General features: G+C 36.8%; 2 protein-coding genes across 2 annotated transcripts; both read left to right on the forward strand.

Moving 5' to 3' along the window:
• The first annotated feature begins 270 nt into the window (after positions 1–270).
• LOC139701142 (adult-specific cuticular protein ACP-20-like) lies at positions 271–4,451 on the forward strand. Its single transcript, XM_071599718.1, has 2 exons — positions 271–336; positions 3,921–4,451. The coding sequence occupies exons 1-2, from the start codon at positions 271–273 to the stop codon at positions 4,449–4,451; spliced, it is 597 nt and encodes a 198-aa protein (XP_071455819.1).
• A 6,743-nt stretch (positions 4,452–11,194) lies between these two features.
• On the forward strand, positions 11,195–12,551 carry LOC139701143 (adult-specific cuticular protein ACP-20-like). The gene is made up of 3 exons (XM_071599719.1): positions 11,195–11,206; positions 11,393–11,476; positions 12,021–12,551. The coding sequence occupies exons 1-3, from the start codon at positions 11,195–11,197 to the stop codon at positions 12,549–12,551; spliced, it is 627 nt and encodes a 208-aa protein (XP_071455820.1).
• The last annotated feature ends 620 nt before the right edge of the window (positions 12,552–13,171 follow it).

Genomic DNA, 13,171 nt, shown 5'->3' on the forward strand with positions numbered 1-13,171 from the left:
AAGGGGACACACATGTTGCGGTTAACACCATTACAATAATGGTGATCATTCTTGTCTAAGTGCGTTGAAATACGACTTCCAGAATGGAGTTTTGAGGAGTTGCAGGAAAGACCACGAAGAAATAAAACCGGGAAACTCGTAGTCTGAACAGCGGTGTTATTCATGCACCGCCGCATTCATGAGCTTTCGAAGCAGCAATGACGAAGTGGCAAAATTAATCGAGGATGTGACGAAAACGACTTCCACTGGAACAAAACGAGTTTTATCGAAATGGAGGGAAAAGGATGCCTTCTAATTGAGCTATCATCAAAAGTTGCACTGGCCGTGAAATTACTGGTAAATGTATCACCATGTCGAATCGGAAGTTTCGTTTATGTCTCTATCGAACACAATTGTGTCATATGTGATTGCCTAATTTTAACAAATCAATACATTTATTTGATAATCTAATTCAGTTATTTTTCAGTCAGCTTTAAAATTGATTCCAGTGATGATTCATTTTTATGATGTTATAGCTGTCATTAAAAGACTCGACGAACGTCTTACTAAATGGTTTGCAGTGATGTTGATGGTTTTGTCGATTGGACAAAAGCTCATAGATGCTTCATTCATCCAATATTTTTGTTATTGTAAACTTATATATCCGGATTCGAGAATGGTTATATATACCACCTACCATATGCAATCTGATAATCCACAGTGCAGGCATTGCTCGGGAAGTATCCTCCTAATCAGGCAAATAAACATCAGAAGAAACTTCGGGGATCAGGAATGAATACATACAAAGATATAGGGATCAACAAAACGGCAAATCTAGAAGATTGACAAAAAATATAGATCCGTAACGGTAAAGTGCTTTGAAGATACGATACTTTGATTTTCACCGTTTCAGAGCCCCCGAATTAGATTTTTCTATTTAAGTAGGGGAACGTCCATATGGCTATTATGAGTTCCAACACTGACTCCGCGGTTAAAGATTTCTCTGACGATGATTTCATCAACGAAAATGCAATTTCAGTAACAATTAATTGGTGTATTTTTGACGCCTGTGCTTGTAATTATCTTACATGTAAAGAAGTGAGAATCTGTTATTTTTTATGGATTTATTACAACGAAAATATCGATAAACTGAACAATCTGACAGCTCTTTTATGAGATAACGTTTAACTATCATCTGAATTCCTGGTGACCTTAATTGATACTAGCATATATCTCTATTATTTAGTTCCAAATCTGTAGGACAATTATTATTAAGTCAGAATACTTCAGAAGCCCTAAGCAAATGTACTTTAGGGCCATTAGAGTTTTGCACGAGTAACAATTTCCGCATAACACAGGGAGACGATTAGTGTTCAGTAAATTAATACTGCATGAATTATAAAAGATAAAATGACCATAGAGTGTGATAAATAAACTGGTATGAATTTTCACTCAATCACAAAATTACACTTTCATTCCAAATCCTTTTGGTATTTAGTATTTGGAATTTAAATGACAAACAAACAATGGTTTAAAGACTTTTAGTTGATAACGAATAAGCGTTTTTCATCATTTGATGTCACATAACTAATGCTTATACCTACCTATTATGACTGTTTCAGAGGCATAAAGCAGTTGAGGAAAAGGTTCAACTGAAATTAAACCCATTTTAAGAAATACCAGTAACTAAGAAAATTACGAATTAGACCTTAGTTGGGCGATTCGGAGGAAAATGAACACGGCATTGAACAAAGGGCTATAAGGCTAAGAATGCATAGGCAACTTAACATTTGCATGACTGTCCCTGATTATAAAACGAGGAATAATTCAGTTTACTTCATATTTTGCTGCGTGATTGCTTAATGCGATCGTTACGGTGTTTTTCGAACGCATCGACATCTAGATTTCCAATCTTCACTTCAATTTCCTCTCCCTGTTCGCCCAGAACCCTTCTCTTGTGACGCCTTCTTTGTTACACGGAATTTTATCAGTCGTATACAGTCAAACGAAACCCGTTCTACATACGCACCCCCCATCCCCCAAATTCCTGTTATCTCGGAAAGGCCATTTGGCCGAAGTATAAATAAGGGTCATCATCGAGGGTTGACGCATCATTCTCAACACATCGTCAGAAGCAGTCACCACCATGATCTCACAGGTATAACAATTTCCATTCCCTTGATCTTAACAGCTGCACTTAATGCAACCGGATATCAGCTATAGGTACATTCATTGCAATGTAGGAAGACTTCATAAATGCTCATATTAAAAATCAGTACTCGAAATGAGTCAAGCTTCGAAGGAATGAGACTTTTGCATCCAAAAACGTTGTCAAATTCGCGTGCAAGAAAGGGTATTTGCAGCATTGCTTACATCCTAGGACACATAAGGAAATCATTGCTAATGCCAATTGCCAAGGGCTATCACGGTAGGCATGAGTACGGTCAATGAATCCTCGGGTCTATATTTTGCTGCAAAATAGACTGATGATCTTTTAAAATTTTCTAGTACGTAGTAGACTAAATACAATTTTTTAATTTCAATTGCCTCTACCTGACTTAAATTTGTTGCCATGATTATATCATATTAAATTAATCTATAATAAATAATATTTAGCTTAATTACATGTAATCGTTTCTATAAACAGGTATTTTTGTCAAATATCTATATTTTCATGCAAAATAATCGGGACACGTGTCACATAAATATTTTCTTCTCGTCTCTTTGTATCACAAATTAAATATATTAAACGAAAATGAACGAAGTATTTGCGATTAATCGTCAAATTTTACAAAATATAAATCAGAAATGAAGGTGCATATATTATATGGAGGAATAACTTCGTGCAACTAAGGTAAAAATATTTTTCTCTCAAATTTTCATCCTTAGTGTACTTGTTTATCAACTTACTTACGACGTCTACTTGGGTAGTTTCCTACAGACTTGTGAAAATAAAATTTAGGCAAAAAGAAAAAATGTTAAAGATGAATATTGCGATAAAAATCGAGGATATAGTGATATTTTTTTCCAGAATTTGACAACTTAGTTAATATTATCCGTCAATAGACACGGGAATTATATTTCAACAATCGTTTTCCATGAAGATATTTAACTCAGTGTTTACTCAACATTTTTTACATTCCAAGAAAGAGCCTTTAGGCATTTACGCACATTAATATATAACGATAGCATTCGTGGTGGCAATGTTTTCCCTAATATGTATTATTGGACGTAAATGAAAAAAATAAACTAAATGCCATTTACAAAATAAGCTCTCTCCTGACGCAGCTACTAATTTTAACTGTACCATCTTCAATCTCTAGTGCATTCTGTTTGTTGGCCTTGTGGCTTCCACTTTTGCATATCCCGGAGGACTCTACGGTGATGGCGGGCATTTGGATTACTATGTAAGTGAAACAAAACATATGTATCTATGTTGCAACAGTAAATGCGCGTCATAAAGTTTAAAAAAAAGTGCTCTCATCCAGATATTCAAATATCTCGGAGAATTTTTTTATGGCTTGAATAATTCAAAAAAACGTTGCTTGAAAATCTTAAATCTTGAGTAATACTTGGCCTCAAAAAAGAATGTTTCGCATAATAATGTATTCACCCGGAAGTTTATATAGAAACTTGCGACAGCGTGAGAAAGTCACTACCGATATAAGTAGATGATACAATTACCTTTTCTATGCCACATGAGGTTCCAAAAGCAAATGGTACCCAATAAAACACAGAATTAAAGAATTGTCAGGTGTTATCAAAAGTGGCGACCTGGAGTAGAATCCGGACCCTGAATCAGTAGGATATCACTATGCTCAACATATTATAAACCCCCCCGAATTAATCACAGGAATTTGAAACAAACCGACTACCTTTGATTTCATTTCATTTTATCTCATTGATTTAGCAACGTGAAATATTTAAAACTTTTATTACAGGCTCACCCTAAATATAATTTTGATTATGGCGTGAGCGACCACAAAACTGGAGACATGAAGAATCAGTGGGAGACCAGAGACGGCGACGTAGTCAAGGGAGCCTACAGCCTTCATGAAGCTGACGGCACCGTCAGGGTCGTCGAGTACACCGCTGACAAGCACAACGGATTCAACGCAGTCGTCAAGCGACAGGGCAAGGCTGTTCACCCGCAAAGCTACGCACCAGCTTTTCACCACGGAGGATATGGTGGCGGACACCTCGGTGGTTATGGCGGGGCTCACCTCGGCGGCTACGGCGGCGCCCACTTTGGTGGCGCTACCTCCTACGCAAATAGCAACAACATCGCCATCGGACAAGGAGTCGTTGCTTACGGTTCCGGTGGATACCACGGTGGTGCTGGGGGCTATGGTGCCTTCGGTCACGGTTACGGAGGTGCTTTTGGAGGTGGCTACGGAGGTCATTTCGGTGGTGCGACATCCTACGCCAATGGCCACAACATTGCCCTGAGCCACGGAGGCTATCATCATTGACTCCGCGTCTTATGAAGATCAATCATCTACAATAAAAGATAGATGTTATTCTGATCATTCTTTTAGTGACGACCGGAATTTCCACAGCAGAAAGTCATAGATAATTCATTTTTATCTTCCAGACTTACTGATTGTAATCGCCAAATATTTATCGTCCCTAATGATTTGCTCAAATAAAATCTTAACTATAAATTAATGCATCAGATATGTTTCTTTGCTATGTCTAAAAAGAATAATCAAACTATTCTTTTAAAAATATCTTCGCAAATTTCGTTGGTATTTTATAAGTATGCCCACAAAAGCTTGGCTGCAGTCCTATCAATCCTTAGTACATACGTATAAATATTTTATAAATTTCCCCTTGATGTCCATGACAATCTTTTCCAGAATTAGCGATGTTTCGGAAAGGTAGTGAATAACATCACACTCTACCCCATTGCACCATACCTTCTATTTAATAGCATATTAATAAGAATATATGAATGAAGGGTCTTTCCTGTTACGTTTAAATTTTGGTACTGTGAATTTCACAATTTAACCCTGCATTTTCCAACAGTTTCATTAACGGAATGGAATTACGGTAACGAATCACTGCTTAAAGTACATTTAAGTTTAGCATTTGGAGTACAATACATAATCTTCCGAAAAAAATCGCAAAATACTAACAACCTAATTCAAGTTTGTATTCCATTAAAAACAGGAGCATACATTTACTTTGAGCATTTATCATAATGATTATTTAAAAATTAGAGACATTATTGCAATAGTTGTACTCGTGCTTTAATCCAGGTTTCTGCATTAAAATAGTCAAGTACTGATACATAATCAGTTTAATTCAAAATAAAACGTCTACTAAATTCTTTGAGTTAATGACATACAGTACTTACGGTATCCATTCTTACAGGACCTTTCATTTTGTTATTGTATTCCGTAAAATATGGTCATATTTCTGATACACTACGCCACAACAAGCCCCTCTTCATATTTTTGTACTTCATTCCTTCTTTTCATCCCGTCCAACCTCCTCGTCCTATCCCTGTCCTTTCCTCGTTTTCATTTATTCTCCTCTTCATTACAGCCTTGAACATCCCACTGCTGATAAATATGCTTTGTATCCATTTTTGCTGCCAGCTTATAATTTTTCCAAAACCTCCCTCTCCTCCTCCACCATACATAGCAATTCCTCATTTGTTTTCCATTCTCGCCGGTAAAGTACCTTATCCTGCCTTCTTCACAGCAATATTTCAAAAGCCTCCAATCTACGTCTATCATTTTGTTCCAATCATAACTTTAAACTACTTTTTTCTCAAATTAAATCCTTAACTTTGTCGAGTCAGCTTTCGTTTAAACTCATTTTGGTGAACAGTATTCGTTTTCTTGAAATTAAATTTGTGTTATCTTCCGTTAATATATTTTAATTCTTTATTGGACCAATCCTTTTAAACACAGTTACCGCAATGTTGTGGCTTATGCCTTAAATCTTACAGAGTAGGGCACAGAAAGTTACAAAAAACAAGTATATAGTTTTTCATACTTAAGTCAATCGAAGCTGGCTTAGAGTAATTTATTCGTAATATGTGATGTCGTAATATCGTAATCAAAATCGAAATATTGTAAAATCGGAACAGTATTGATTGAAGCATACTGTGAGAAACCTAATGACCTACATTAAATAGAAATGCGCCCAGTATCCAATCCTCTTCGCTTCAGAAATATTTATAGGGTACGCCAGCATTACTTCCTTTTTTCAAAACGCATTAAATCCACTTTTTTAAACGAAATATTTTAAATTTTTAATTAAGGTATATATTTAAAGGTTTATGTTACACAGTTTTGAAAATCAAATCTTTTAGGTGAAGCCCCCGATTGTCCATACACTGAATAAAATGATTTCTGGCGTTTGTCATGACCTTTACCAGCAAAACTGGAGGTGTGTCGGCAATTTCTGCCCAACAGTTATCCTTCAGGTTCTGCACGGTCCTTTGATGGTCGAAATCAACGCTAGATTATAAAAAACCACACGAAAAAATCGCAAGAGGCCAAATCTGAGGAGCGAGCTGGGAACTCCAAATCGTCCCTTACTGAAATGCGGCGCCCTGGGAAGTGTTCCCTCAATACAGCAAGTGTGATCGGTTGTTACATCCTCTTGGAACCAAATTTCCCCTAAGTCTAGTTGATAAAGTCGTGGAAAATAAATTCCTTCAAAATGTTTACATAACGCCTGAATTCACTGTCACTGTGATCTCATTTTCTTTCAAAATCCAGGGACCAAAAATACCGTCTGAAGAAATTGTACACCACACTGACTTGAGGTTAATGCAGAGGCATTATCTGGAATCTTAATGGAATTATCTGGAATCGTTGTCTGCCCAGTTTAGCGTGCTCTGTTTTTTGACATTTCCACTCACATAAAAATGGGCATCATCACCGAAAGACACAAATGCATCCTAAGTAACGTTTTCGATAAGAGCCTCACATGCGTACCTTCGAGAATTAAAGTCACATTTGGAGAATTCCTGCACAATCCCCTACTTGTAAGGATTGTACTGAAGGTCATCGCGAAGAATTCGCCTCCCTGAACGATCTAAAGTCCAAGGGCTGACGCATACTTGCGCGCAGAACACCATAATAATTGCAAGATGACAGCTCTCATTTCCTCATTGTTTTTAAGTGATCTGATAGGCCAAGGGTCTCCAGTTATTCATCTTGTCCCACTCACGATTTGTTTTAAACATAGCAATTCATATAAAAATTGATTTCCGAACCGGCAAAAGGGCCCAACGGGGGTTCATTGACATTATTTCGGAAGGCCCGCAGGGTTGCAATCACAGAATATCCGTTCAAAAAGTAAGCCTCGACGGCAAACGCACGCTCTTCACACTTTTCCAACACATAATGGCGACTGACCGGGGTGGGGGTAAAAACTGAAAAATAATAACATTTTAAGTTCCACTACACTTTATTTTAAAAACGACTGGTGTCTTCGAATGACGAAATCGTGTTATTAAGAAAATAAAAATCTGTGTAACTTACGAAGTTATTATTATTCATTTTTCATCATTAAGTTCCGTCAATCATAGCCGAAAACCAAAGAATTCATCATGGAAGAAAACCTTTTGAACCCCGGTTGTCAAATGAGACCACTCTTACCTAGCTAGAGGGTTTACAACTTGATTGGTGCACAATTCATAAAAGGAAATTATGTTGTTGCATCCTGTAACTGAACCTATATTGACGCTTCTTGTTGGGTTGATCCCAATTTACTAAAGCGATTATGACAAGGGATGGAATATGCTACAAAAGAAACAAAACGAGCGGAAAGACTTAAATGAAGTGCTCGTGAAATTGTCGTAAATATGATGATTATATTCCTCTAACAATGCCTATTTAAAGAAAAGAAAGCAAGTAAGAGGTTACAAGGAGATATATGTACGTAAAAACTGGGAAAACTAGGATATTTGAACGAACTGAAAGTTTAGATAAATAGTTCTGCATTTGAGAATAAAGTAAAAGAGTAAAAATTTATAACCAACCTACAAGGAAATTAACTCACATGAGTCTGCATGAAACAATATTCTATTCATCCACCCACATAATTAATCAAGGAGTAAGGCCTTTGATTAAAAAACACGGAGAAATAAAAAATCGTAAATAAAAAAGATTATGGTTTGCGGCGGATGGTAGCTCTCTTACGTTAAAATGTTAAATGGTTCAGACTAACTCGATGCTTACATGGAAATATACCTGAAAAGGAAACCTCCCCACCAAAAAAGAAAGTGGAAAGCCACCAAACAAACCCGACGTTCAAAAAACTAAAATGCGAATAAATTGCAAATATAAATAATGCTAATTACTGTGGTACTGTTACACTCAGGGGCGTGCTAGAGATTGATACCATATTTTGGCACATTTTCTTATGAACTACGTACCTTTGTTTTGTACGATAGAGACCAGTCACACACAAGAAAAGTACGAATCTTTATAAAAAAGAGTACTCAAAACCACATTCCAAGTTTGGCATGCTAAGAAGCTCTTCAATGAAATAAGGTTTATTTCAGCATTGTATAATTAAATGTATAGAAGTCGAAAATGTATTTGTTTACATGAGTGAGACTAAAAATCCGACCTTCTGTAGGGCTAGACGGGAAAAAACCAAGACTAAAGTAATTTTTTCTTTTTCCGCATAGGCTCGAGAAAATATACATTCATAATATGTAGTGCATTCACTATTTAGAACAATATATAACCATTAAATTATAAATACTGATGTGTGCAGCATGCCAAATGGAGTATGAACTAGCGTCGTATCACCTCCGTCGATTATAGTGAAATATACGTACTTTGAAGAATGCAAATTCACAGTTCACAAATTGCAGTTTTCAAGACAGTTAAAGCTAAGCTTGTAAACTTTATTCATTATATGCCAATATGCTTTATAACATTAATTTCAACTGCTTTAATGATTTTGTAAGAACAGACAAATTTTTCTTCATTTTTGAGGATAAAAGATCTATATCGTTTCGATCGTATCGTTTCTTTCGAGCGAAATTTCTGCATGAATTTAAAAAGGTGAGATATACATAACACTACGAAGAAGAAACATTTTATTATCAATTGTTGACCTGCCCTGATGCAACTCAATATTAGACAAAACACTTTGACGCCGTCCATGTAGAAAAATGTTTTTGGCTTGTATTTGAAAAAGAAGAGGCAAAACTCACTTTGGGTCAGCGTAAGGGGACACACATGTTGCGGTTAACACCATTACAATAATGGTAATCATCCTTGTCTGAGTGCGTTGAAATACGACTTCCAGAATGGAGTTTTGAGGAGTTGCAGGAAAGACCACGAAGAAATAAAACCGGGAAACTCGTAGTCTGAACAGCGGTGTTTTTCATGCACCGCCGCATTCATGAGCTTTCGAAGCAGCAATGATGAAGTTGCAAAGTTAATCGAGGATGTGACGAAAACGACTTCCACTGAAACGAGTTTTATCGAAATGGAGGGAAAAGGATGCCTTCTAATTGAGCTATCATCATAGATTGCACTGGCCGTGAAATTACTGGTAAGTGTATCACCATGTCGAATCGGAAGTTTCGTTTATGTCTCTATCGAATAAAATTATGTCATATGTGATTGCCTAATTTTAACAAATCAATACATTCATTTGATAATCTAATTCAGTTATTTTTCAGTCAGCTTTAAAATTGATTTCAGTGATGATTCATTTTTATGATGTTATAGCTGTCATTAAAAGACTCGATGAACGTCTTACTAATTGGTTTGCAGTGATTTTGATGGTTTTGTCGATTGGACAAAAGCTCATAGATGCTTCATTCATCCAATATTTTTGTTATTGTAAACTTATATATCCGGATTCGAGAATGGTTATATATACCACCTACCATATGCAATCTGATAATCCACAGTGCAGGCATTGCTCGGGAAGTATCCTCCTAATCAGGCAAATAAACATCAGAAGAATCTTCGGGGGTCTGGAATAAAAATAAACAAAGATTTAGGGAAAATTTAAGTAGAGAAATGTCCTGCTATTAACAAGTTCCAATGCATTGACGCCGCGGTTGAAGATTTCTCTGACGACGATTTAATTTAAGCAAATTCTATTTCTGCAACAAAGATTTGATGTGTTTTGACACCTGTGCTGGTAAAATTGCCAATTAAAATAAGTGAGAAGGTGATTGATTGCAAAGAATTTCGATATACTGAACACTCTGGCAGCTTTTCTTTGAGAGAATATATTACCTTACTCCCTATTCCTTGTTACCCTAGTGAAGACAAGCATATTATTCTATTATTTAGGCCCAAATATGTAGGAAGCTAATTATCATTGAAGGATAAGTTATAAACCTCTAAAGACCTAAGTTAATGTTCCCAAGTGCCATTTGAGTTTCCCATAAGGAACTATTTCAGTGTAACACAGGGAGACGATAAGTGTTTAAAATTACTTTGTTAAAATTATTACTGCATGGATTATAAAGGATGAAAAAGCCGTTGAATGTGAAAAATTGGTATGAATTCTCAACAAAATGCAAAATTTCTCTTTTATTCCAAATCCTTTTGGTATTAAGTATTTGGCATTTAAATGACAAACAATGGTTTAAAGACTTTTAGTTGATAACGAATCAGGGTTTTTCATTATTTGATGTCACATAACTAATGCTTATACCTACCTATTATGACTGTTTCAGAGGCATAAAGTAGTTGAGGAAAAGGTTCAACTTAAATTAAACCCAATTTTAAGAAATAAATGTACCTAAGAAAATTACAAATTAGACCTTAGTTGGGCGATTCAGAGGAAAATGAACACGACATTGAACAAAAGGCCATAAGACTAAGAATACATAGGAAACTTAAAATTTGCATTACTGTCCATGATTATAAAACGAGGAATAATTCAGTTTACTTCATATTTTGCTGCGTGATTGCTTAATGCGATCGTTACGGTGTTTTTCGAACGCAACGACATCTAGATTTCCAATTTTCACTTCAATTTCCTCTCCCTGTTCGCCCAGAACCCTTCTCTTGTGACGCCTTCTTTGTTACACGGAATTTTATCAGTCGTATACAGTCAAACGAAACCAGTTCTACATACGCACGTCCCACCCCCAAATTCCTGTTATCTTGGGAAGGGCATTTGGCCGAGGTATAAATAAGGGTCGTCATCAAGGGTTGAGGCATCATTCTCAACACTCCTCTACACATCGTCAGAAGCAGTCACCACCATGATCTCACAGGTATAACCAATTCCAATCTGTTGATCACAACAGCGTAAGAGCTATTGTAATTATTTCCCTTAGTACTATTGTATTACCCTGGTAGCATTGGTAATTAATGGAAAACAACTAACTAAATGCCATTTACAGAATAAGCTCGAACCTGTTGCAACTACTAATTTGAACTCTACCATCTTCAATCTCTAGTGCATTCTGTTTGTTGGCCTTGTGGCTTCCACTTTTGCCTATCCCGGAGGACTCTACGGTGATGGCGGGCATTTGGATTACTATGTAAGTGAAACAAAACATATGTATCTGTGTTGCCACAGTAAATGCGTGTCATAAAGTATAAAACAATAAGTGCCCTCATCCAGATATTCAAATATCTCGGAGAATTTTTAATGGCTTGAATAATTTAAAAAAATCGTTCCTTGAAAATCTTACATCTTGAGTAATACTTGCCCTCAAAAAAGAATGTTGGCATAATAATTTATTCACCCGGAAGTTTATATAGATACTTGTAGATAAGATACAGCCAACCTAATATTAAGGCGACAGCGTGAGGAAGTCACTGCTGATATAAGTAGATGAGACAATTACTATTCCTATAACGCATGAGGTTCCAGATGCCACCCTAAAAACACTGTATTGTCGAAAAAACCAGAAGTTACGACATGGAGTAGAATACGGACCCTGAATCAGTAGGATATCACTGTGCACAACATTTTATAACCCCCCCTGAATTATTCAAAGGAATTTGAACCAAACCAACTGCATTTGATTTCATTTAATTTTATTGATTTGATAGCGTGAATCAATTAAATTTTTATTACAGGCTAACCCTAAATATAATTTTGATTATGGCGTGAGCGACCACAAAACTGGAGACATGAAGAATCAGTGGGAGACCAGAGACGGCGACGTAGTCAAGGGAGCCTACAGCCTTCATGAAGCTGACGGCACCGTCAGGGTCGTCGAGTACACCGCTGACAAGCACAACGGATTCAACGCAGTCGTCAAGCGACAGGGCAAGGCTGTTCACCCGCAAAACTACGCACCAGCTTTTCACCACGGAGGATATGGTGGCGGACACCTCGGTGGTTATGGCGGGGCTCACCTCGGCGGCTACGGCGGCGCCCACTTTGGTGGCGCTACCTCCTACGCAAATAGCAACAACATCGCCATCGGACAAGGAGTCGTTGCTTACGGTTCCGGTGGATACCACGGTGGTGCTGGGGGCTATGGTGCCTTCGGTCACGGTTACGGAGGTGCTTTTGGAGGTGGCTATGGAGGTCATTTCGGTGGTGCGACATCCTATGCCAACGGTCACAACATTGCCCTGAGCCACGGAGGCTATCATCATTGACTCCGCGTCTTATGAAGATCAATCATCTACAATAAAAGATAGATGTTATTCTGATCATTCTTTTAGTGACGACCGGAATTTCCACAGCAGAAAGTCATAGATAATTCATTTTTATCTTCCAGACTTACTGATTGTAATCGCCAAATATTTATCGTCCCTAATGATTTGCTCAAATAAAATCTTAACAATAAATTAATGCATCAGAAACTTTTTTTTATAATCGTGTTCAAAAGGAATGATTAACCTATGCTTTTATGAATATCATCGCAAATTTTGTTGGTATTTCAATATATGCTCACAAAGGTTTATCTGCAGTCCTAACAATCCTAAGTAAAAAATACTTTATAAATTTCCCCCTGATGTTTTAGATAATCTTTTCCAGAATTAGCGATGTTTCGGAAAGGAAGTGAATAACATGGCACTCTACCCCATAACACCATACCTTCTATTTAATAGCATATTAATAAGGATATATAAACGAAGGGTCTTTCCTGTTACGTTTAAATTTGTGTACTCTGAATTTCACCATTATACCCTGCATTTTCCAATAGTTTCATTAACGAAAGGGAATTACGGTAACCAATCACTGCTTAAAGTACATTTAAGTTTAGCAATTGGAG

The sequence above is a fragment of the Hetaerina americana genome, unplaced genomic scaffold (genome assembly GCF_022747635.1).
Source record: "Hetaerina americana unplaced genomic scaffold, ioHetAmer1.1.p SCAF_11, whole genome shotgun sequence".
NCBI lineage: Eukaryota > Metazoa > Arthropoda > Insecta > Odonata > Calopterygidae > Hetaerina > Hetaerina americana.